Source organism: Muntiacus reevesi, chromosome 1, assembly GCF_963930625.1.
Source record: "Muntiacus reevesi chromosome 1, mMunRee1.1, whole genome shotgun sequence".
NCBI lineage: Eukaryota > Metazoa > Chordata > Mammalia > Artiodactyla > Cervidae > Muntiacus > Muntiacus reevesi.
The window spans coordinates 36341299-36368132 of record NC_089249.1 but is presented as its reverse complement, the minus strand read 5'-3'; the positions used below and the strand labels follow the sequence as shown (position 1 = coordinate 36368132).

The window sequence follows — 26834 nt, the reverse complement described above, 5'->3', positions numbered from 1 at the left end:
TTTCACATCCTTTATTTGGAAGTCTATTTTATCTGATATGAGTATTGCGACTCCTGCTTTCTTTTGGTCTCCGTTTGCGTGAAATATTTTTTTCCAGCCCTTCACTTTCAGTCTGTATGTGTCCCTTGTTTTGAGGTGGGTCTCTTGTAGACAGCATATATAGGGGTCTTGTTTTTGTATCCATTCAGCCAATCTTTGTCTTTTGGTTGGGGCATTCAACCCATTTACATTTAAGGTAATTATTGATAGGTGTGGTCCCGTTGTCATTTACTTTGTTGTTTTGGGTTCACGTTTATACAACCTTTCTGCATTTCCTGTCTAGAGAAGATCCTTTAGCATTTGTTGAAGAGCTGGTTTGGTGGTGCTGAATTCTCTCAGCTTTTGCTTGTCTGTAAAGCTTTTGAATTCTCCTTCATATCTGAATGAGATCCTTGCTGGGTACAGTAATCTAGGTTGTAGGTTATTCTCTTTCATTACTTTCAGTATGTCCTGCCATTCCCTTCTGGCCTGGAGGGTTTCTATTGATAGATCAGCTGTTATCCTTATAGGAATCCCTTTGTGTGTTATTTGTTGTTTCTCCCTTGCTGCTTTTAGTATTTGTTCTTTGTGTTTGATCTTTGTTAATTTGATTAATATGTGTCTTGGGGTGTTTCGCCTTGGGTTTATCCTGTTTGGGACTCTCTGGGTTTCTTGGACTTGGGTGGCTATTTCCTTCCCCATTTTAGGGAAGTTCTCAGCTATTATCTCCTCGAGTATTTTCTCATGGCCTTTCTTTTTGTCTTCTTCTTCTGGGACTCCTATGATTCGAATGTTGGGGCGTTTCACATTGTCCCAGAGGTCCCTGAGGTTGTCCTCATTTCTTTTGATCCTTTTTTCTTTTTTCCTCTCTGCTTCATTTATTTCCACCATTTTATCTTCTACCTCACTTATCCTATCTTCTGTCTCCGTTATTCTACTCTTGGTTCCCTCCAGAGTGTTTTTGATCTCATTCATTGCATTATTCATTTTTAATTGACTCTTTTTTATTTCTTCTAGATCTTTATTAAACATTTCTTGCATCTTTTCAATCTTTGTCTCCAGGCTATTTATCTGTACCTCCATTTTGCTTTCAAGATTTTGGATCATTTTTATTATCATTATTCTAAATTCTTTTTCAGGTAGATTCCCTATCTCCTCCTCTTTTGTTTGACTTGGTGGGCTTTTTTCATGTTCCTTTACCTGTTGGGTATTTCTCTGCCTTTTCATCTTGTTTAGATTGCTGTGTCTGGAGTGGGCTTTCTGTATTCTGCAGGTCTGTGGTTCCTTTTTATTGTGGAGGTTTTACCCAGTGGGTGGGGTTAGACGATTGGCTTGTCAAGGTTTCCTGATTAGCGAAGCTTGCGTCAGTGTTCTGGTATGCGGATCTTGATTTCTTCTCTTTGGATAGCAATGGAGTGCCCAGTAATGAGTTTTGAGATGGGTCTATGTGTTAGGTGTGACCTTGGGCTGTCTGTATGTTGACGTTCAGGGCAATGTTCCTGCGTTGCTGGAGAATTTGCGTGGTATGTCGTGCTCTAAAACTTATTGGCTCTTGGGTGGTGGTTGGTTTCGGTGCAGGTATGGAGGCTTTTGTACGGTCACTTATTACTTAAAGATCCATGTAGTCAGGAGTTTTCTGGTGTTCTCAGGTTTTGGGCTTAAGTCTCCTGCTTCTGGATTTCAGTTTTATTCTTCCTGTAGTCTCAGGACTTCTCCAACTATACAGCACTGATAATAAAACTTCTATGTTAATGGTGGAAAGTTTCTCCCCCATTAGGGATACCCAGAGAGGTTCACCGAGTTACATGGAGAAGAGGAGAGGGAGGAGGGAGATAGAGATGGGCAGGAGGAGAAAGAGGGGGACTCAAGAGGAGAGAGACAGATCTACGAAGTTGTCTGATCCCAGAGTGTTCTCCGTAGCCCAGACACCCACAAAGATTCACAGAATTGGATTGGGAAGAGAAGGGGAAAGGAGGAAATAGAGGTGTTCTGAGGTAGAAAACAGAGTCAAGATTGGGAGAGAATAATCAACACACTCGTGAATAAAAATGGGAGCTGAATATTGGATTCTTAAATGTTCACAATTTATATAATTATCATATACTGAAAAACAAAAATTAAAAATCTAGAGTAGAGGTTAGACTCTTAAAAATACTATATTAAAAACAAAAACCAAAACACACAAAAGAAATTTTAGAAATATATATGAAGTTTGGTATAAAAATAGGGCTTCTCTTCTTCTTCTTTTTTTTTTTTTTTCCCTTTCTTCTGTAAGGTTATAGTGGATTGAAAATGAAAATTAAGGCGTAGTAAAAGGAGTGCTAGAGGGCTTTAAAAGAAATAAGAGAAAAAGAAAAAGAAAATAGAAGAGAAGAAGAAAAAAGAACAGAAAAAAAAGAAGAAAAAGAAGAAAAAGAAAAAAAGAAAAAAGAAAGAGAAAAAAAATTGTTTTGCCTAATTAAAAAAAATCGTAAAAATCTATGAAAGTTAAGGAGTAATGGGGGAGTAATAAGGAATTTTTAAAGGAAAATAAAAGAGAACCAAGAAAAAAGAAAAAAAAAATTTTTTTTTTTTCCTTACTTAAAAAAAAAAAAAAAAGAAAAGAAAAAGAAAAAAGAAAAAATATATCTAGGAATTTCTCTGGAGCTGTTGCGGTCAGTGTGGGTTCGGCTCAGCTTCAGATAGCTCCTCGTTCCAGCTTACACGTCTCGATATCTACAGGCCCTTCCGGTGTAGTCAGTCGGTGGTTTCTTCAGGGATTTTAATCTGTCGCACCGGTCCCTTCTGAAGCGGTTCCCTTTGTTTATTTGGGTTCTGTTGCTGGTCTCTTCCGCGCCTAATTTCCGCCCTGACACAGGGGGCGGAGGTGGATTCTTATTCAGGTAGCTAGTTCCGTCGCGCTGCGGGGAGGGGCTGTGCGGGGAGGGGCTGTGCCGGGAGGGGCCGGCGCTCCAGGGAGGGGCTTGCGCTCTTTTCTCGGTCTGCGCTGCTCAGGCTCCGGGCTGTTCTGTCTGAAGCGCGCGCCACGCTGCGCGCGGCTCCAGCCCTCGGGCGATTCACAAAAGCGCGGCACACAAAGCTGGGCCCGCGCTCCGGCCCCATGCCGCCCGAGCGGCCCAGGCAGCCAGGCGCTTGACGGGCGCTCTCTCCCCGGGTGCGGCGCGTCTTCTGCCCTGCGCGGTCCGAGTCTCAGTCCCCGCCGGCGCCAGTCGGGCGTGCGCGCCCTCTGCCCTCCGCGTCCCCAGCCCCAGTTCCCGCCCGCGCCGGTCGGGCGCCCGCGCCCTCCGTCTCGCCGCGACCCTCCCGGCGGACTTCGGCCGCCCAGAATCTCGGTCCCTTTGTTCTGCAAACGGCCGGCAGTGTGTTCGGGCCAGTTAATTTTCTCTCTCTCTTGCTCTCCCACAGTTCAAGCTGGCAACTCACAAAAGCTCCCTCTGATTGTCCTCAGGGCGCTCAGGCCCGGATCCAGCCCCAAGTAATGCCGCCCGCTCCTCTCCGTTCCGCCCCCACTTGCTGGTTGCGGATGCGGGCGTCTGGGGTACTTTTCTGCTGGGAGTTGCTTTTAGGCTCGTAATCTGTGGGTTTTATTTATTGTATCCCTCCCAGTCAGATTCAAACTCTTGAGATTCCAACACTTCCCCCAGGCCCGCCAGTGCGAGGGTTTCCCGGTGTCTGGGAACGTCCTCTATTAAGTCCCTTCCCGGGACGGATCTCCGTCCTTAGCTCTTTTGTTTCGCTTTTTATCTTTTATATTTTGTCCTACCTCCTTTCGAAGACAATGGGCTGCTTTTCTGGGTGCCTGATGACCTCAGCTAGCGATCAGAAGTTGTTTTGTGAAGTTTGCTCTGCGTTCAGTTATTTTTTTGATGAATTTCTAGGAGAGAAAGTGGTCTCTCCGTCCTACTCCTCCGCCATCTTGGCTCCTCCTCCTATGATTATTTATATTATAATTAGGTTCAACAATTTTATTAAGTTTATATCAGTTCAGTTCAGTCACTCAGTCGTGTCCGACTCTTTGCGACCCCATGGACTGCAGTAAGCCAGGCTTCCCTGTCCATCACCAATTCCCAGAGTGTACACAAACTCATGTCCATTGAGTTGGTGATACCATCCAACCATAACATACTCTATCATCCCCTTCTCCTCCTGCCTTCAATCTTTTCCAGCATCAGGGTCTTCTTCGGTGAGTCAGGTCTTCACATCAGTTGGCCAAAGTATTGGAGTTTCAGCTTCAGCATCAGACCTTCCAAAGAACATTCAGGACTGATTTCCTTAAGGATGGACTGGTTGGATTCCCTTGCAGTCCAAGGGACTCTCAAGAGTCTTCTTCAAAACAGCAGTTCAAAAGCATTAATTCTTTGGCGCTCGGCTTTCTTTATAGTCCAACTCTCACATCTATACTTGACTACAGGAAAACCATAGCTTTCACTAGACGGACATTTGCTGGCAAAGTAATGTCTGTGCTTTTTAATATGCCGTCTAGGTTGGTCATAACTTTTCTCCCAAGGAGCAAGCGTCTTTTAGTTTCATGGCTGCAATCACCATCTGCAGTGAATTTGAAGCCCAAAAAGAAAAAGTCTGTCACTGTTTCCATTGTTTCCTCATCCATTTGCCATGAACTGATGGGACCAGATGTCATGATCTTAGTTTTCTGCATGTTGAATATTAAGCCAACTTTTTCACTCACCTCTTTCACCTTCATCAAGAGGCTTTTTAGTTCCTCTTCACTTTTTGCCATAAGGGTGGTGTCATCTGCATATCTGAGGTTACTGATATTTCTCCTGGCAATCTTGATTCCACCTTGTGCTTCATCCAGCCCAGCATTTCTCAGGATGTACTCTGCATATAAGTTAAGTTAACAGGGTGACAGTATACAGCCTTGATGTACTCTTTTCCCGATTTGGAAACAGTCTGTTGTTCCATGTCCAGTTCTAACTGTTGCTTCTAGACTTGCATACAGATTTCTTAGGAGGCAGGTCAGGTGGTCTGGTATTCCCACTCCAAAAATTTTCCACAGTTTGTTGTGATCCACACAGTCAAAGGCTCTGGCATAGTCAATAAAGCAGAAATAGATGTTTTTCTGGAACTCTCTTGCTTTTTTGATGATCCAACAGATATTGGCAATTTGATCTCTGGTTCCTCTGCCTTTCCTAAAACCAGCTTGAACACCTGGAAGTCCACAGTTCACATACTGTTGAAGACTGACTTGGAGAATTTTGAGCATTACTTTACTAGCGTGTGAGATGAGTGCAATTGTGTGGTAATTTGAGCATTCTTTGGCATTTCCTTTCTTTGGGGTTGGAATGAAAACACTTTTTCTAGTCCTCTGGCCACTGCTGAGTTTTCCAAATTTGCTGACATATTGAGTGCAGCACTTTCACAGCATCATCTTTAAGGATTTAAAATAGCTCAACTGGAATTCTATCACCTCCACCAGCTTTATTCATAGTGATGCTTCCTAAGGCCCACTTAACTTCACATTCCAGGATGTCTGGTTCTAGGTGAGTGATCACACCATCATGGTTATCTGGGTCTTGAAGATCTTTTTTGTGCAGTTCTTCTGTGTATTCTTGCCACCTCTTCTTAACATCTTCTGCTTCTGTTAGGTCCATACTATTTCTGTCCTTTAGTGTGCCCATCTTTGCATGAAATGTTCCCTTGGTATCTCTAATTTTCTTGAAGAGATCTCTAGTCTTTCCCATTCTCTTATTTTCCTCTATTTCTATGCATTGATCACTGAGGAAGGCTTTCTTATCTCTCCTTGCTACTCTTTGGCACTCTGCATTCAAATAGGTATATCTTTCCTTTTCTCCTTTATCTTTCACATTTTTTCTTTTCTCAGCTATTTATAAGGCCTCCTAGGAAAACCATTTTGCCTTTTTGCATTTCTTTTTCTTGGGCATGGTCTTGATACTGCCTCCTGTACAATGTCATGAACCTCCATCCATAGTTCTTCAGGCACTCTGTCTATCAGATCTAATCCCTTAAATCTATTTCTCACTTCCACTGTATAATCATAAAGGATTTGATTTAGGTCATACCTGAATGGTCTAGTGGTTTTCCCTACTTTCTTCAATTTCAGTCTGAATTTGGCAATAAGGAGTTCATGATCTGAGCCACAGTCAGCTCCCAGTCTTGTTTTTGCTGATTGTATAGAGCTTCTTCATCTTTGGCTGTAAATAACATAATCAATCTCATTTCAGTATTGACCATCTGGTGATGTCCATATGTAGAGTCTTCTCTTGTGTTATTGGAAGACGGTGTTTGCTATGACCAGTGCGTTCTCTTGGCAAAACTCTTTTACCCTTTGCCCTCTTCATTCTGTACTCCAAGGCCAAATTTGCCTGTTACCCCAGGTGTTTCTTGACTTCCTACTTTTGCATTCCAGTCCCCTATAATGAAAAGGACATCTTTTTTGGGTGTTAGTTCTAGAAGGTCTTGTAGGTCTTCATAGAACCGTTCAACTTCAGCTTCCTCAGCGTTGCTGATTGGGGCATGGACTTGGATTACCGTGATATTGAATGGTTTGCCTTGGAAACAAACAGAGATCATTCTGTCATTTCTGAGATTGCATCCAAGTGCTGCATTTTGGAATCTTTTGTTGATTATGATGGCTACTCCATTTCTTTTAAGGGATTCCTGCCCACAGTAGTAGATATAATGGTCATCTGAGTTAAATTCACCCATTCCAGTCCATCTTAATTCGCTGATGCCTAGAATATCGACGTTCACTCTTGCCATCTCCTGTTTCACCACTTTCAATTTTCCTTGATTCATGGACCTAATATTCCAGGTTCCTATGCAATTTTGCTCTTTACAGTATCGGACCTTGCTTCTATCACCAGTCACATCCACAACTGGGTGTTGTTTTTGCTTTGGCTCCGTCCCTTCATTCATTCTGGACATATTTTCCACTGACCTCCAGTAACATATTGGGCACCTACCTACTTGGGGAGTTCATCTTTCAGTTCACTTTCAGTTCTCTCTTTTAGTTTATATATTTTCTCTAATTTGTATATGTTTTTTTTTACATATTTGAAATAGATTATCACATGACCTTAAACATAACTAAAAATTTTTCCAAGAGAAATCAATTTGGTCAGACATATTTTTCCTTATCAAAGAGAAAAGCATATCTATCACATTAAAAAAGACAATTTCAGGAAGTTGTAAAGTTTGAGACCCTTTCAAAAGTTTTTCAAAAACTTCACTCAATATAGCAAATATACTATAGAGAGTAAGAAAAAGAATTAGAAGACCTTTATATATAAAATTAAGTTTTTTCTGATTATAGAAGTCTAATATATTGCTAAAACTCACTAAAATGTTACCTGTAGTGATGACCACATGGTTGAATGATTTATAAAAAATGCTACCAAATTCAAATGTCCACTTAAGGACATGCAGCCAAAGAGATCACATGGAGAAGCTGGAAGTAAATTAAACATTGAAGGATAGGTGGGATCTCACAGATGGAATTTTTGAAGAGAAACATTTAGCTATGACTAGGTTCAGCTCCAAGAATAATTTTATTAGTTTGGAGACTAAGAACAGTATTTAAAATTATTGAGTGTTTACTATATGCCAGGCTATGTTTTAAGTACTTTGACTCATTTAATCCTCTCAACTATCCAAGGAGTCAAGTGCTCTTATTCCCATTTTACAGAGGAAGAGATTGAGACACTCTGAGGCCAAGTGAGTTGTTCAGGGTACTAGTAAGTGGTTGAATATGACTGGAAGCCTAGCTGGCAAGGCTACAGTCTGTGCCTTCTGCATGAACCTCTTATAGCTGTGCACAAATGTATAGCTCTGTCTGTGTCAGGCCTTTGTGTATATGTTCTTAGTCCTCACAGCAATTCTAAGAGCTAGGCACTGCTGTTCAGTCATCAAGTCATGTCCAATTTTTCATGACCCCATACTAGCAGTGTCTGGTCATATTTCCTCCTTTCTGACCAATATTTTTATTACACTTAGTATAAAATGAAATATAGCTACCTCTTTTTCCCTTACTAAGCATATCACAATGAATTGGTAACATCTGTTTCTTTCACAGATTACCTTCAGAAAGAATTTGTCATGCATATCTTAGCTTTTTTTTTTCTTAACTATAGTTGACTTACAATATCATCATTCATTTCAGCTGTAGTACACTGATTCAATATTTTTATGCATCACAAAATGATCAACACAGTAAGTCCAGTTACCATCTGTGTCCATACAAAGTTATTACAGTATTATTGACTATATTCCCTATGCTGTACATTACATCCCTATGACTTATTTATTTTATAACAAGAAGTTTCTAACTCTTAGTTTCCTCCACCTATTTCACTAATTCCTCCATCTCCCTCCCCTCTGGCAACCCCAATTTGTTCTCTGATTCTATGAGTCTGTTTATGTTTTGTTGTGTTAGTTTTTTAGACTCTACATGTCAATGAAATCATATAATATGTGTCTTTCTCTGACTCATTTCATTTAGGATGATGCCTTCTAGATCCATCCATGTTGTTTAAAATGGCATGATTTCATTCTTCTTTATGGCTGAATAACATTTCTTTATATATATATATCATAAAAAAAAATATATATATATATACATATATATGTGTGTGTGTGTGTATATGTCACATCTTCTTTATACATTTGTATATTGAGGGACACTTAGGTTGCTTCCGTATCTTGGCTTTTGTAAATAATGCTCTTCAATTTGCTGAAAGTGAAAGAAAGTGTTAGTCACTCAGTCTTCCCAAAGACTGTAGCCCTCCAGGCTCCTCTGTCCATGAAATTTTCCAGGCAAGAATACTGGAGTGGGTTGCCATTCCCTTCTCCGGGGTATCTTCCTGATCCAGGGATTGAACCTGAGTCTGTCTCATTGCAGGCAGATTCTTTACCATCTGAGCATCAGGGAAGACAATTAAAAAAAAAAAAGAAAAAGTGCCATGAAGTTAAAAACATGATCTGTTCTATCATTTCATACTTTAGCAATAAATATATTTTCTATAAAATCACATTCCCTGTATTAACTTTAGTGGATAATAGTCACATCAAAAATAACTTGAAATTACTATTTGAGACAGTATAGGTCAGCTTTGTAAAATAACTTGCCCTTCCTTCTCTGTTACAGCTCAGTTACATTATTCAAAGCCTATAATTAGCAAGTTTCTCTAATCATCCTACAATGAAGGAGGTTCATCCATTAGAGTGGAGAGAAAAGATAACCAAAAATTTCAAATGGAAATAAGTTGTTGTAACTGCCTAAGTTGACTCTTTCAACCATTTCTCTTCCTGCTTATGGTTGTTCTTGCTTTCCTTTTTCTTTTTTCTTTTTTGCTTATAGGGACCGAGCCCCTTTTATTTTTACTTCAGAGATGGAGTACTTTATTACAGAGGGTGGGAAAAACCCACAGCATTTCCAAGATTTTGTGGAGCTTTGCTGTCGAGCTTATAATATTGTCAGAAGACACAGTCGGCTGCTCTTGAACCTGCTAGAAATGGTAAGTCCCTTGGGGAATTAATAGAAATAATAAGCTTCACTTTTTTCTCTCTTTCAGTCATCTATCTTTGCTAATGCTTTGGAGTTCCCCAAAGAGCTATTCAAAATGGAATGGAATGAACAAACTATAAGTACCATTGTACAGCTTACCAATACATTTTTTAATAATTCATAACATTAGTTCACAGTCATTGTCTCAAACCTTTCTCTTCAAAATAATACTGATATATTATTAGTATTATCTAGGGGTTATCTCAGTATATTTTGACTGAAGATCAAGGACAGTAATTTAGAATTTTGTATCAGTTGCATAGTACCTTAGGATTTTTTTCAAAAGTATTTTAAAAATATTATCTCATTTTCACACTATGGCAACCCAGTGATGTAGAACAAGCAAGGATTTTTCCTGGTTTCCCTCCCAGTCGCTTTGATCACTTGCTTATTTTCCAGATGAAGAAACTGAGAGTCAAAAATGTAAGGTGACTTGCTAGCAACTCAGCTCTAGAATAGCACATTGGAGTCTATGCATCATAGTCCCGGGTGCTCTCTGTTGACCAACAGAGGAATTTTTAATGTTTCATTCCACTGTCCAGTGAACCAACCAAATGTCAGGGTGAGAGGAGAGAGATCTGATAGAAATATCTCCTGGAAAGGAAATGTGGTGATTCCTATGGGCACATACATACACACTAATAACTGCAGCAAATTGTAGGAGATCTGTTCATCTTTTGTAAATGAGCATGGTGTTGGAATCAGTACAATCATCAAAAATAACTGGTTTAGGGTGAGCTGTATGGAGAGAGCAACATGGAAACTTACATTACCATGTGTAAAATAGATAGCCAACGGGAATTTGCTGGATGGCTCAGGAAACTCAAACAGGGCTCTGTATCAACCTAGAGGAGTGGGATGGGGAGGAGATGGGAGAAAATTTCAGAAGGGAGGGGATATATGTATACCTGTGACTGATTCATGTTGAGGTCTGGCAGAAAGCAACAAAATTCTGTAAAGCAATTATCTTTCAATTCAGTTCAGTTCAGTTCAGTCACTCAGTCGTGTCCGACTCTGCAACTCCATGGACTGCAGCACACCAGGCTTCCCTGTCCATCACCAACTCCTGGAGCTCACTCAAACTCATGTCCATTGAGTCGGTGATGCCATCCAACCATCTCATCCTCTGTCATCCCCTTCTCCTCCTGCCTTCAATTTTTCCCAGCATCAGGGTCTTTCCTAATGAATCGGCTCTTTGCATCAGGTGGCCAAAGTATTGGAGCTTCAGCTTCAGCATCAGTCGTTCCAATGTATATTCAGGACTGATTTCCTTTAGAATTAACTGGTTGGATCTCCTTGCAGTCCAGGGGACTCTCAAGAGTCTTCTCCAACACCGCAGTTCAAAAGCATCAGTTCTTCGGTGCTCAGCTTTCTTTATAGTCCAACTCTCATATCCATACATGACTACTGGAAAAATCATAACTTTGACTAGATGGACCTTTGTTGGCAAAATAATGTCTCTGCTTTTTAATAAGCTGCCAAGGTTGGTCATATTTTTTCTTCCAAGGAGCAAGCATCTTTTAATTTCATGGCTGCAGTCACCATCTGCAGTGATTTTGGAGCCCCCAAAATAAAGTCTCTTACTGTTTCCATTGTTTCCCCATCCTTCAATTAAACATAAATAAATTTTTAAAAAACTGGTTTTTTTTAAAAGTTTTAAAAAGAACTGGTTTAGAACCATCAGTTAAGGGTAGGTTTGAATTCCCGGGTTTGAATTCTAAGTTGGCCTCTTACTGGCTATATTCCTCAGCATGTGTTACTCACTCCAGCTGGACTCTTGTTTCCTCATCTATTAAATAAAGGTAGTAGCATCTACCTTGTAGGACTGATAAATAAATGACCTAATGCTGAATACTTTCCATGAGCATTTATGCTAAGTGCGTTATGTGTACTAATTGATTTACATTTTGCAATAGCCCTATTAGATAATTAATATAAACAGCACAGTACCTGTCCTATAGTAGGATCCAGTTATTACACTAGATCTTTGTTAACCTATTAGAGCATCGTCCATACAGTATCCCCTAATCACTTGGTTATTTAAATTTAATTACCATGGAATAAAATTTAAAATTCAGCTCCTTAGTCTCACTAACCACATTTCACTTGAAATTTCACATTTCACTCACCAGCCACATCTAGCTAGTGGCACCATATTGGGCAGCATAAATATAAAACATTTCCATCATAGCAGAAAAGTTCTATTGCATAGTATTAAATAAATGTTGACCTTCTTGCACTGACGATTGGCTTTGATTCTTGTTTCACTTTTCAAACAACATATGGACCTTACTTCTTTCCTCTCTGTCTTGAAAATATGGATTTCTAAATATTCTATAAACATGTAGTCCTCCATATAGAAAGACACTTTGGTTACTTCACATGTAAACTGGATATATACGGTTCTGTCCATCTCCAGAGTCAAACTGACTTTCCAGTAATAGCCAGTGATTCATACTGGTAGAATTTTATTCTATCTCTCAATTCTATTAGGCCATATTACAATCATGAGATGGTTTATAGTTCATTGTATTCAAGCCACAGGTAAAACTCTACAAGGACTGAGTCTATGACCTTGACTCCATTTCATAGTAAATATCCAGATGATATCAACGTTTGCACTCTAATGGGGTCTAACTCATGAATCCATAAACTTTTGAATACTTACTATATGCCAGAAACTGTGGAGAATACATTAACATATGAGATCTTGTCAGTCTTAAAATTTTCAATTTAATAAGGAGGACAAAATTCATGTACACAAGCAAATTAGGTACCCAGCGATTCTAAATGTCTAAAATGCTGTAAGTAACTGCCTACTAAGACTGAGTACCATATACTAACAACTGTTTCCACCAGTCACAGACATTTCAAAAATAAACCCAAAGCAGAAAAGGACAAATATCATTTTATACTGTTTCTCAGATGACAGTAAAATTATGCTGAATGACAAGCATGTTGAAATAATGTGAAAGAACAGCTTTTGAAGAAAAAAAATTCTAAAAGGTATTGGTGGACTTTTCTCTTTTGTTTAATAAACATTTCCACTTACCTAAAAAGAAAACTTTTAGCATGTGAGTCATAATATATTAAATAGTCATTAAAGAGTAATACAATGTTATTTCATCTAAAGAAGTAGATATGTGATATTTTATTCAAGTAGTCAAATAATTTTTCATAAAATAACATTAAAATCAGACATTGAAAGATTCTGGTAAGTAGTATTTGCAAAAAAATTCCCTGTTTTAATTATTCAAGTGTGACTTTTAGGCTAAGAAAGAAAAGTTGGCAGTGAATGATACTAATTCAAATTAATTTTATAATCTTAGACTTAGACTTTTACAGAAATTGAAACAGAGATCAGAGCAATGTGAGCCAATTAGTGTGTGCATGTGTGCTCAGTCATGTTTGACTCTGCAGCCTCATGGATCGTAGCCCTGGTGCCAGGCTCCTGTGTTCATGGAATTTTACAGGGATGAATACTGGAGTTGGTTTCCATTTCCTGCTCCAGGGGATCTTCCTGACCCAGGTATTGAACCCACGTCTCCTGCCATTGGCAGGCTGATTCTTTACCACTGAGCCCCACCTGGGAAACCGACCGATTAGGCAAATGAAGGTTGTTGTTACTTAGTCACTAAGTCATCTCTGGCTCTTTTGTGACCCCACACACATGTATAAAACAGCAATGTTATATCTCTGTTTCTGACTACTTACCTCTTGATTCTCTGCTCTTCACATTTCTTTCTTATGGGGTTCTGTAGATAAACAAAGCATCAGTAAAGGTTTCAAGACCATGTCTTCTCTGGTAGAGCTTCTTATAAGATAAAGACCAAATTTAAATGTACAGAAGATTGTTTTACGGCATTTAGTTATGTATTCTATCACTCCACAAATATTTGATGAAGATTGGCTGCATCTATGTCACTGTGCTAGGCCCTGGAGATATATCTGTAAAGGGATGAACAGAATTTCTGTCCCCATGGAGTTTATAGTCTATTGGAAAAAGAAGTATCCATTGTCAGAAGAACTGCAGTACCAGTGCCAAGCTTGGGTTTTTTTGTTTGTTGTTTAATTGTAGTGTAGTTGATTAAAAATGTTGTATTAATTTCTTCTGTACAGCAAAGTTAATCAGCTATCTATATACATATATACATTCTGCTGACATTTTTAGGGGGCGTCCCTGGTGGTTCAAATGGTAAAGAATGTGTCTGCAATGTGTGTGACTGGAGTTCGATCCCTGAGTCTCGAAGATCCCTGGAGAAGGGAATGGAACCCACTCTAGTATTCTTGCCTGGAGAATCTCATGGAAAGAGGAACCTAGTGAGCTGCAGTGCATGGGGTCGCGACTAACACTGACTTTTCACTCTTTATTGGATTTCCTTCCCATCTAGGTCACCACAGAGTATTGAGTAGAGTTTCCTTTGCTATACAGTACATTCTTATTAGATACCTATTTTATATATAGTAGTATGTATATCAGAGAAGGCGATGGCACCCCACTCCAGCACTCTTGCCTGGAAAATCCCATGGACAGAGGAGCCTGGTAGCCTGCAGTCCATGAGGTCACGGAGAGTCGGACATGACTGAGCGACTTCACTTTTACTTTTCACTTTCATGCATTGGAGAAGGAAATGGCAACCCACTCCAGTGTTCTTACTTGGAGAATCCCAGCGATGGCGGAGCTTAGTGAACTGCGGTCTATGGGGTCCCACAGAGTTGGACACGGCTGAAGCGATTTAGCAGCAGCAGCAGCAGTATGTATATATCAATCCCATTCTCTTTACCCCAAGCTATTGTTTTTTTCCATTCCAATTCTGGCCTACACATGGACTCCTTTTGGATTACTTTCTATCTCTGTGTGTAATCTATATTTCCCTCAACTCTCCCTCAAATGACTTCTTCTGTGTTAACTTCCTCAAAAAGAACTTAATCTACTGTGCCATAACCTAGTTACAACTTGAGAAGTACTTGACATGGGTCATAAATTCTGCCCTCCATGAATGGTTAATAACAAAGGATTACAAGACACAAACATTTGGTGTCTGCTGTGGAGTTCATTGCTCATCGTTGGTAGAGAACAGTCCGTTTCCAGTTATCCACAGTCATTTTTGTTTACTCCTGGGAAAAGCTGGGGAAAAATAATCCATGAAATTCCCATCTTGCTTAAAAGCAAAACATCTGTAGAGACCCAAGAGTGTTGCTGGCTGAATTCACTAACATAAAAGCCTGTATTTCATCAGCTTTTCTCTTATTAAAAAATCAATAGCAGTCATATGGAAGGCTCCCAAAGAACACAGGGACCATTCACCCAGTTTAAAATGTTTATCACACCCATTTTTATAGCCAATATTTCCCAACAGAAATCTTTCTAACTTCTCTATGTGGTGGCAAAGAGTGTCTGCTTTCTGAAGCATAACTATCAAGATAGATTTGGAATCAGTAGTTGAAAAACAGAATTTAAAAAAAAATTTTAATGTTCCCATGTTTTAAGAAGGAACTTATCTGTTTATCTGTACCAGCCACCCTTTCTCTTTCTTATTGCCCCAATTAAGGTTATTGTTGGTGATTTAGTCACTAAGTCGTGTCCAATTCATGTGTCCCCATGAACTTTAGCCTTGCCAGGTTCTTCTTTCCGTGGGATTTCCCAGGCAAGAATACTGGAGTGGGTTGCCATTTCCTGCTCCAGGGGATCTTCCCAACCCTGGGATCTAACCCACATCTTCTGCATTGTAGGCGGATTCTTTACCACTGAGCCCACCGGGGAAGCCCAACTAAAGTTTTGACCCATGTAATCTAAGCTGGCAGGCACTGGAATCACATCTCTGTGGGTCAGTGAACAGACCTGGCTAAGTGAACCCAAGTTTGAGACCGTCCTTACTCTCATGTGCAGAGTTGCAACACTAAAAGCCCTCTTTCTAAGGAATGAATCCCATCAACAAGGACAAAGTTAGCACTTGCTTCCTTTAATCAGCCACATGAAAGGGAGAGAATTTGGATCTGAAGCCATCTGCAGTTGGCAGACCACTGGTGTGGTCTGTGTGTGTATGCGTGCATGTATAGGAAGGGGTAAGTATAAAGTCTGTTTCCCAAGGAAATGTTTGACAGATTCCTAAAGGAGCATGTGTGAATTCAGAATATGCAGAGAAACTAGAAAGGAATTCAGGTCTAGGTGTTCATGGCAAGCAGACAGTCATAGTGTGTTAAAGGGGGACGCTGTCACGATAAGTGCACGTATGTCTCTGGAACTGATAGAACCTAATCTAGGCTTTAGTTGCTCTTGGCAATGTATCTTCCTATGGTTGATTTTAAGTTTATTAGTTGGGACTGAAGTTCTATCTGTAGGTTTTCAATGCCTCACAGGGTCAGATATTTTATTATTCACTCATGCATTCATTAATTCAGACATTCATTAAGTCCTAAATACAAAGCACCATGTTAAGCAATATAGACAATTCAACATGGACTAAAAACTTAATTTCTATTCTCAAAGAACTTAAGATCTAATGTGACAAACTTACACTGAAATAAAACGTAGCTAAATCTAAGCGGCAATAAGTTCTTTGAAAGAGTTGTAACCAAAATGGGATCACTCTACAAAGAAAACAAATTATGAAATCTTACCAAGGGCACCGTGGTGCTTTCGAGGAGGAAGAAGTATTTGAGATGAGCCTTCAAAAAGAATTTCAATAGACAAGGGAAGAGAGAAAAGGAATCCTGACTGAAAGAAAATCATAAGTATATGTGAAGGCTTAAAGACCGTGGGCATATCTTAGAAATGGAGGTAATCAAGTGCACCCAGTCTGTGGCACAGATGGAGGCCTATGTAGATAGTAAGATTGAAGTGTTATATCACAGTTAGATTAAGAAAGTCATTTATGACCAGGATGAAAATTTTGGATTTATATAACCACCTGAGATATAGCCATCTGAGAACCTAGAAAAATTTCTTTGTTTTTGATGAAGGAAGTACCATCATACTAAAATCCATGTAGCTTGGATTTTAGACAGATAACTTAGAAATTATGTAATTAGAGAGATAAGTATTGCAGAGCCAGAAAAAAAAACTATTCAAGTTATCTAAGCAAATGAAGATGGGGAGCTGAGCTGGAACAAAAATTGCAATGGAAGACTGTCATTAGGAATCAGGAAGAAGAGAAACTCAAATAAGATATGAATTTCTTGTTACTATGGGCTTCCCTGGTGTCTCAGACAGTAAAGAATCTGCCTGCAATGTGGGAGACCTGGGTTTGAGCCCTGGGTCAGGAAGATCCCCTGGAGAGGGAAATGGCTTCCCACTCCAGGATTCTTTCCTGGAGAATGCCACGGACAGAGGAACCTGATCGCAAAGAGACTCGAATGAGCGACTAACACGTTCACTTCTTGTTATTTGGACAATAATGGCAGTAAGATATGAAATAAGAAACAGGAGGAAGAGTTTATAGGAGAAGAAAATTTTCTCGACTTTAGATATCATGAATTTAAGATGCTGGATCATCCATGGGGAAAGATGGCTAACAACTTCCCAGGACAACCTAATCCATTCCCATGGTTTCAATTACTATCTGTATGCTAATAACCCCCAAATCTGTATTTATGCTTTAAGCCCCAACCAGTCCACCAAATATATCCAGTCAACCACCTAGTTTTCTCAATTCTATCCCGTAGGTATATTTAAACTCTAGTAACTTTTCTTCATTCCTCAACAGTCTCCGATCTAGCCTCTTATTTGGCCCCACTTTATTTTTTCACATGTAACCATGATGATCTTTCTCAAACACAATTCATTCTTTTTATGCTCATATATAAACATGAAAGGAGCTTTCCTTGCCTTTAGGATAAAGTACAGAATATTTTCTATTGCTAAAACATCCCACATTCCTTGCCTTTTGAGCCCCATCTCTTGTCACTCACCCACAGGATACCCAGTGTTCCTGAAATCTATCTTGGATCTCTGTCTGTGAACAAATGGAAGACATCTTGCTTTCCTCTCTCCATCTATTTATGCTGGTCCCTCAGCCTGTGTGGAAAGAGTAGGAAGGAAAAATAGTTTCAAATCCATTTTTTTTTCACTTGAATTTCATCAAGTCAGTCACAACTTCAGCCATCCTGCATAGCCACACTCTGTTTATTCTTTTTTAAGATTTTTATTTTTTGATGAGGACCCTTTTTGATGTTTTTACTGAATGTGTTACAGTATTGTTCCTGTTTTATGTTTTGGTATTTTGGCCACAAGGCATATGGGATATTATCTTCCTAACCAGGGATCAAACCTGCACCCCCTTCATTGGAAGGCAAAGCCTTAACCACTGAACCTTCAAGGAAGTTCCTAAGGCTTTTCTTTATTTTTAGGATCAACCTCGTTGTTCTTAACTTCCCACAACTGTTCTTAACTTCCCTTCCTCTATTCCAGAGCAGGAAGTAATTTATTTTAGTCATGAGATACTGATGACATTCTTTTTTTCTCAGAGCTCACATTTATCTCAAAGATCTATTTTTTTTCTAAGCTGTCTGCCTATAACTAAAGAGAATATTACCCCTTCAATCTACACTATAATTTAAACAAATCTTTTTCCCAAAGTTTGGCAAAAAAAATACCTGAAACTTTGTACGGTTTAATCTTTGTTTCACTGTTTTAATATTTTTTTAATAAATTCAGTCACCACTTAACTAGAGAAAAATGTGTTCTTATAGTAAGAGTCATTGACTCATGAAAGAACATAAGATTAAAAAGCAAAGGAATGGGGCATAAGATTAAGCAACAGAAAGATGAATTTTTTTCTTTCCTTACACACCATTTGATCTGTACGCTTCACTTACATGTTTGGAGGGATTAAGTTTTTCTTCTGAAAAATAGGTATTGTGATATAATTGTTGTGTTATAATTTATATGTATAGCTCTTTCTTAATCATTACTAGTTGATTCTCCCAGAACATGTTGGATATTTTTATATCCACTTTAAAAAGGAGAAAATGGAAATTCAAAGAGGTTAAGAGCCTTTTTCAAGATCATTTAGATTTTAAATCACGGATCCAGAAATTCAGACACTAGAGCTCTTATTATTTCTATTGTCTCTTGCTGAACATGCCTCTTCTACAGAAGACAAGAATGGAGATTTTATTTACATTTATTGAGATTTTTTTGTTTGTTTTGTTTGTGTGTTTTTGTTTTGCTAAGATGTTACATGCAGGATTGCCCGAGCTAAGTGGAATCCAAGACCTGAAATATGTGTATAATAATCTTCGTCCACAAGATACAGACCTTGAAGCAACAAGTCATTTTACCAAGTAAGACTAGCTGTGAATGTATGCGTATGCATGTATTCTTGTGTACAGACACATCTCATATTTGAGATGATCTAAGGGTGAACAGTCATGGGTATAAAACTGTCATTTCCAAAACAAGCTTGTGTCTTTTACCCCAGGGACAGAAAAGCAGCAATGTAGACTTTCTAGCAGGAGGCCTTAGTCAGCGTTTCTGTAGCTAAAGCTATTGTTCGCTAACCAGCCTCTTCATGTAACACATTACTCAATAAAGAGGTCAGAGAGCTGACAGAAATAAATTGGTTGTTCTACTCGAACTATGTCCTGAAAAACAATTTGGAATAAGATTTATGATGAGACATGGACTCACTACTTTGATCTCTAAGAAAATACAAATGTTGGAATATTTGGTGACTATCTTCTGTTGTTAATCTAGCTTTTATTAAGCAAGTCTGGGAAAGTGCTAGTGAACAACAAGGTAAGAGTCTGGGCACAATATACTGATTATCAGTTAGATTCAAAATCTGTCAAATGGGTGATTCATTTTATAATACAAAAATCTCTTGAACTTTAATTTTTGAAAGGATAGCAAAACTGCTAGCAGATTTTAGATGCTCCATAAATGTTAGCCGTAATCATTATCCTAGTAAACATTTTAAGTAGAGAAATACAGTGCTCTTTCCTGTAATTTCTTAATATTGAATCTTGTGTGTTTATTCAGTCACTCTGTCGTGTCCAACTCTTTGCAATCCCATGGACTATATAGCCCACCAGTCTCCTCTGTCCATGAGATTTTCTTGAAAAGAACACTAGAGTGGGTTGCCATTTCCTCCTCTAGAGGTTCTTCCCAATCCAGGGATCAAACCTGCGTCTCCTGAGTTCCCTGCATTGGCAGAGAGATTCTTTACCACTGAACTACTTGGGAAGCCCAATATTGAATCTTATTTGAGTCTAATTTTTAATCATTGTGATAGTCAACTGGCAATTAGTAAACACAAATTATACTTTTTTAATGAATGTATGCTCTGTCTTGTTAAAGACAACACGACTGATAGTAAAATCTTTCCCACACAGGTATTATTTTTCTCTTCTTTTCCCAGAATGTATAGTGTAGAATCTGTCTCCATTCCAAGGGATTAAGGGGAGTTCACGGGAATGTATGTCCTTAACACTCAGAGAATTTCACTTTTTCAAGGAATCTCTGTTTCACGAGCTTTAATGGATACACTGCTCTTGTGGTTAAGTGGTAGAAATATGACAGAGTATTACAGCTAGAAGAGCCCTAGCTTCTAAATAAAATAGTTTATTTACTTATTTATTCTGACAATAAATATGCAAATGAGAAAACTGAGATCTAAAGAATTAAGGGCTTGCCCATGATTAAAAGAAATAGTAAGACATAGAGCTAGGACTAGAGCCCAAAGCTAAGGCTTTGATCCCATGCTCTAGGGTTTTTTCAGCATTCAACATTGGAAACTATATGATATGATTAGGAACTCCAGGCAGAGCCCCTGTCAAAAAATATACGTTCCTGCTATCTGGTTTGTTTCTGAAATTCTACCATTAGTGATTCTTTAGGTAGGTCTGGTTTTTTGAGTCTTAACCCTGAATATTCATTGGAAGAACTAATGCTGAAGTTGAAGCTCTTATAATTTGGTGACCTAATGTGAAAAGCCAGCTGATTGGAAAAGACCCTGATGTTGGGAAGTATTGAACTCAAGAGAAGAAGGGGAAAAATGAGGATGAAATGGTTGGATGGCCTCACTGACTCGATGGACATGAGTTTGAGCAAACTCCAGGAGATAATGAAGGACAGGGAGGCCTGGCCTGCTGCAGTCCATGGGGTCACAAAGAGTCAGATACGACTGAGTAACTGAACAACAACAAAAAAGCCCTTTAATAGTAAAATTATCTCTGAAAGAAGCAATGGTTTATATCTACTTGCATGCTAAGTTGCTTCAGTCATGTCTGACTCTTAGAAACCCTATAGACTGTAGCCCACCTGGCTCCTCTGTCCATGGGATTCTCCAGGCAAGAATACTGGAATGGGTTGCCATGCCCTTCTCTGGGGGATCTTCCAGACCCAGGGATTAAACCCACATTTCTTATGTCTCCAGCATTGGCAGTCGGGTTCTGCACCACTAGTGACATTTCAGTTCAATTCAGTTCAGTCACTCAGTCATGTCCAACTCTTTGCGACCCCATGAACTGTAGCATGCTAGGCCTCCCTGTCCATCACCAACTCCCAAGGCCTACCCAAACTTATGTCCATTGAGTCAGTGATGCCATCCAACCATCTCATCCTCTGTCATCCCCTTCTCTTCTTGCCCTCAATCTTTCCCTGCATCAGGGTCTTTTCAAATGAGTCAGCTCTTTGCATCTGGTGGCCAAAGTATTGGAGTTTCAGCCAACATCAGTCCTTCTAATGAACACCCAGGACTGATTTCCTTTAGGATGGACTGGTTGGATCTCCTTGCAGTCGAAGGAACTCTCAAGAGTCTTCTCCAATACCACAGTTCAAAAGCATCAATTCTTCAGTGTTCATCTTTCTTTATGGTCCAACCCTCACATCCATACATGACTGCCAGAAAAACCATAGCCTTGACTAGATGGACCTTTCTTGGCAAAGTAATGTCTCTGCTTTTTAATATGCTGTCTAGGATAGGTTGGTCATAACTTTCCTTCCAAGGAGCAAGCGTCTTTTCATTTCATGGCTGCAATCACCATCTGCAGTGATTTTGGAGCCCCCCGAAAAATAGGCAGCCACTGTTTCCCCATCTATTTGCCATGAAGTTATGGGACTGGAGGCCATGATCTTAGTTTTCTGAATGTTGAGCTTTAAGCCAACTTTTTCACTCTCTTCTTTAGCTTTCATCAAGAGGTTCTTGAGTTCTTCTTCACTTTCTGCCATAAGGGTGGTGTCATCTGCATATCTGAGGTTATTGATATTTCTCCTGGCATTCTTGATTCCAGCCTGTGCTTCATCCATCCCAGCATGTCTCATGATGTACTCTGCATAGAAGTAAAATAAGCAAGGTAACAATATACAGCCTTAATGTACTCCTTTTCCTATTTGGAACCAGTTTGTTGTTCCATGTCCTGTTCTTACTATTGCTTCCTACCTGCATACAGGTTTCTCAAGAGGCAGGTCAGGTGGTCTGGTATTTCCAACTCTTTCAGAATTTTCCACAGTTTATTGTGATCCACACAGTCAAAGGCTCTGGCATAGTCAATAAAGCAGAAATAGATGTTTTTCTGGAACTCTCTTGCTTTTTCGATGATCCAACAGATATTGGCAATTTGATCTCTGGTTCCTCTGCCTTTCCTAAAACCAGCTTGAACATCTGGAAGTTCACGGTTCACGTATTGCTGAAGCCTGTCTTGGAGAATTTTGAGCATTACTTTACTAGCGTGTGAGATGAGTGCAATTGTGCAGTAGTTTGAGCATTCTTTGGCAATGTCTTTCTTTGGGATTGAAATGAAAATTGACATTTTCCAGTCCTGTGGCCACTGCTGAGTTTTCCAAATTTGCTGGCATATTGAGTGCAGCACTTTCACAGCACCATCTTTTAGGATTTGAAATAGCTCAACTGGAATTCCATCACCTCCACTAGCTTTGTTTGTAGTGATGCTTCCTAAGGCCCACTTGACTTCACATTCCAGGATGTCTGGCTCTAGGAAAGTATTCACACCATCATGATTATCTGGGTCATGAAGATCTTTTTTGTGCAGCTCTTCTGTGTATTCTTGCCACCTCTTCTTAATATCTTCTGCTTCTGTTAGGTCCATACCACTTCTGTCCTTTATTGTGCCTTCTTTGCATGAAATGTTTCCTTGGTATCTCTAATTTTTTGAAGAGATCTCTAGTCTTTCCCATTCTCTTGTTTTCCTTTATTTCTTTGCATTGAACACTGAGGAAGGCTTTGTTATCTCTCCTTGCTATTCTTTGGAACTCTGCATTCAAATGGGTATATCTTTCCTTTTCTCCTTTGCTTTTCTCTTCTCTTCTTTTCACAGCTATTTGTAAGGTCTCCTCTGACAGCCATTTCGCCTTTTTGCATTTCTTTTTCTTGGAGATGGTCTTGGTCCCTGTCTCCTGTACAGTGTCACAAACCTCTGCCCATAGTTCATCAAGCACTCTTTCTATCAGATCTAGTCCCTTAAATCTATTTCTCACTTTCACTGTATAATCATAAGGGATTTGATTTAGGTCATACTTGAATGATGTAGTGGTTTTCCCTACTTTCTTCAATTTCAGTCTGAATTTGGCATTAAGGAGTTTACTTCTAAGTGCCCTTTAGAAAACTACAAGTATTAGTTGACAATTGACTGTGGCCAAAGACACTAGCTTGAAGACTGGAAGAGGTGTTTCAGATCCTCAGTTTCAAGGATGAGGGACTCTCAAGTTGCCTCAATTAGTGGGGGCAAGGGACTAATGAGAAATCCCAAGGAAGGACTGGCTAACTGCCTGCCTCAGGAAGAACAGAAGGTCTATCACAGGGCCTGGAAGGTCCTTCCAGATTTATGTGGAGGGCAGCTCTGGGGACCTCATGAATAGGAAATCAGCCTTTTACTCGAGCTGCTGACCTTGCTACAGTTAACTCCATCCAAGGTTTATGGGTTCACCTAGTACCAAAAACAGTCCCCTCAGGCTATTCTGTCAGGATCTGACTGGGATGCCCTTCTTTAAAGTGGGCTGCAGCAGGGCAGACACAATGATTGGCATGTCAGTGAGACAGAGTCAGACGGGGGAGGAACAGAGAGAGGGCCAGAAAAGGTGGAGGTTAAAGACACGATTTTGCTCCAACCTGCATTTGATGTGTCATGCTTGAACAAAGCAGTTATAGGCTACAGTCCACAAATAAGCCCTGCTACCATTTAGGGCAAAGGAAAAAACTATATATTAGATGAAGAATGTTCTTTCAGGACGAGGCCATAGAAAAAGGGAAATAAGCTTTATCTGCCAGAGTCTCATCCCTCCACATCCTCCAACTTCATCTGACACACTCATATCTGTGAGGGATAGAATTGTAGAGATGGGAGAGCTTGCCTATGTTGACTCATCTGCCCTTCCCATTGAGAGGACCTGAACAAACAAAAGAAGTGGATCTGAAGCCAGTAGAATTCTGGCAGTGAGCTAGATCTCATTATCTGCCTGCATCTCTCCGCCAGGCTAATTTCTCGCTTTCAGATGTTATGTGGTACATTCAGTTAATTAAACATTTTTCTACAAATTTATAGTCAAGAACTTGTTCTCTTTGGGAGACTTAAAACACATCTGGTCATCTAAACCACAGCACACTATTACTCTGTTCAGTAATTGTCTTTGACTTGCCATATCCTACCTCTCACTTTTGAGGACCTTATAAACTTGATTGTCTTTATTGAGGTTTATCCACACCACCTCTGTTATTCCCAAATGAATTCTTGCCATGGTAGATCAATCTGTCAATATACATTCAGTCCTGCAGGTCTTCCCTGGTGGTTCAGTGATAAAGAATCCACCTGCCAATGCAGGAGATACAGGAGATGCCAGTTCAGTCTTCCCCTGGGTTGGGAAGATTCTCTGGAGGAGGGCATGGTAACCCACTCCAGTACTCTTGCCTGGGAACTCCCATGAACAGGGGAGCCTGGTGGTCTACAGTCCATGGAGCCGCAAAGAGTCGGATACGAGTGAGCACATGTGCTCATTCCTGCTTTGTCTTTTTAACTTGTGTGTACAGCCTCATCAAAAATGGCTTCTTAAGAATTATAAAATTACTAGAAAAGAGGAGGGTTTCTGATCTAATCTTTAGTCCTATCCATCCCTTGAGACTCTGGACATCATTCACAAAGGCTTTTCAGATTATTTTAATACTCACTAGTCTTCTACAGCTCTACAGAACATGTATTATTTCATGATATGCCTAATTTATTACTGAATTATATACTATCTAGTATATCACCTAAGTTAATCATTAACATTAATCATTTAACAATGTCTGGGGTCATCTTTGCTGTCACAACTAGGAGGATGGTATTGCTGCAGCCTGGTAGGTAGAGGCCAGTGATGCTGTTAAAGTGTCCTCAGGGCACACAACAGCCCCTGACAACAAAGACTCACTTGGCCCCAAGTGCCAACAGTGCCAATGTTGAGAAATCCTGCTCTCAAATGTCAGAGTACATTAGGGCCATCTAGTCCAATCAGTGCATATCAGTTCAGTTCAGTTCAGTCATTCAGTCGTGCATATAGTGTATTCTTATTCAAATTATAGAAAATAAAAATAGTAGGAAGCATTTATTGGATCTTACTCTATTTCAGGCACTATACTCACATTCAGAGAAGGCAATGGCACCCCACTCCAGTACTCTTGCCTGGAAAATTCCATGGACAGAGGAGCCTGGCAGACTACAGTCCATGGGGTCACAAAGAGTTGGACATGACTCAAGTGCACACACATGCTGACACGGTGGTTGACCTGGGAGGTCCCCATGGGGTAACTTGGTTACTGATGCCAAGACCACCACCTACCTTCTCACTTTTGGCACATTACCAGATGCCTTGAACCTTTAATTTTTTCTACTTTTCTTCTCCAAGAAATCTCCAGGAGACTCACCTTCCCATTAATTTCCAAGAGCCTGTCTCAGTAGTATCTTTTGCCCTAAAATCTCAATTATGTACCTTTATATTTTACATATGATTTAATATGCCTTGAGATAATCTTTTCAACTCTCCTTCAAGTTCCTTGGTCAGTATCTGCAGATCAAATGTTTAGGGTCTTTCCTAACACACTTTCCATCCAGTACTTTTGCTGGAACCTATTATCGAGGTTCAGGAAGCCTTGAATTGAATGTGACTATGATTCTTTGCCAGTTAAAAAAGTTACTTAAACTCTCTATTATTTAGACATTTAAAATTTTAAAGGAAATTATACAGTATTCTTCTGTTAATGCTTAACATATAGAGTGAATTTATAAAAGCAGACTGGTGAATTGAAAACAATAAGGAAGCCTTTAAAAATTCTGTGTGCTTGTTTACTTGTCTGCATAAATTATACCATTATCTTAAGTTATGTTTTCTGGCATTATATGAATATCAAAACTTAAGGAAAAAATTGAAGTGTCAATGACAGAGCACATAATTTACCAAAAAGGAAACCAAGTTCAGTAATGGATCCAGCAACCGTCTTGGTGCCTCAATGAGCGTCATTAACTTGGGTATACTTATGAGAGCCCTGGTATATTTAAACCCCTTGTTCTCTTTGTTCTAACAAACTAGAAGTATTTTATGCCACTTTTTATTCTGATATCTCTACTAAGATACAGATAAAACTAAAATGAAAATCAACCCTCTCCCACCACCACTACTAAACTCAAAGATCTGGGTCATGAATGAGGACTAAGCCATCTGAGACACAGCATGTGTGGATACCTTAAGTGCCCTCATCCTGACTATGGTATTAGCATTAAGAGGTTGCCCCTCTTGACCCTCTTCGAGACTTGAAAGAAAGAAATGGCTTTTCCTGTGTCTCCCAGGGAGTACTCTATTCATGAACAACACAGGATCCTGCTTCACTCTTGGGTATTCACATTCTGGGTTGAGAAATGATCACAAGAGCTTCAGACGGTATGTGACATTAAAAAATCATATTACAATGAATACCATTTAGAGAAAAATGAAAATAAAATTGGTTTACCAGCCACAAAGGTTTTTTACCTCATTGCCAATTCCTCTCTCTGCTTCCCTTACTTTTTTTTTTTGTTTGTTTTACTCCCCTTACAGCTGCGTTCTGCTGAATAGAATCAGCAAAGTATCACGACTTAGTCCCTACAAATTGATACTCCCATGTAATATCTCTGCCGAGCCCACTGCTAGGCAACAAAGGCAACCATCCATTAAAGTGCCATCCAAATGGGTTATTTCAGAATTTTCAGTCAGTCTCAAACCTCAGGCGAGCTGTCCTTTAGAAACAGGCAACCTATTTCACAGGCCAGACTGGGATCATCAAGCATAAATTTCCCAGCCTACCTT

The 26834-nt window shown here is 39.6% G+C and overlaps 1 protein-coding gene across 3 annotated transcripts in view; it reads left to right on the top strand.

Moving 5' to 3' along the window:
- PIK3C2G (phosphatidylinositol-4-phosphate 3-kinase catalytic subunit type 2 gamma) overlaps positions 1-26834 on the top strand; it is a 427919-nt gene that overhangs the window by 304940 nt on the left and 96145 nt on the right. For all 3 annotated transcript variants that reach the window (XM_065940721.1, XM_065940712.1, XM_065940703.1), the window contains 2 exons: positions 9356-9512; positions 18738-18847. In XM_065940721.1, coding sequence (XP_065796793.1) covers positions 9356-9512; positions 18738-18847 — 267 coding nt within the window. The remainder of the gene's footprint in view (positions 1-9355; positions 9513-18737; positions 18848-26834) is intronic.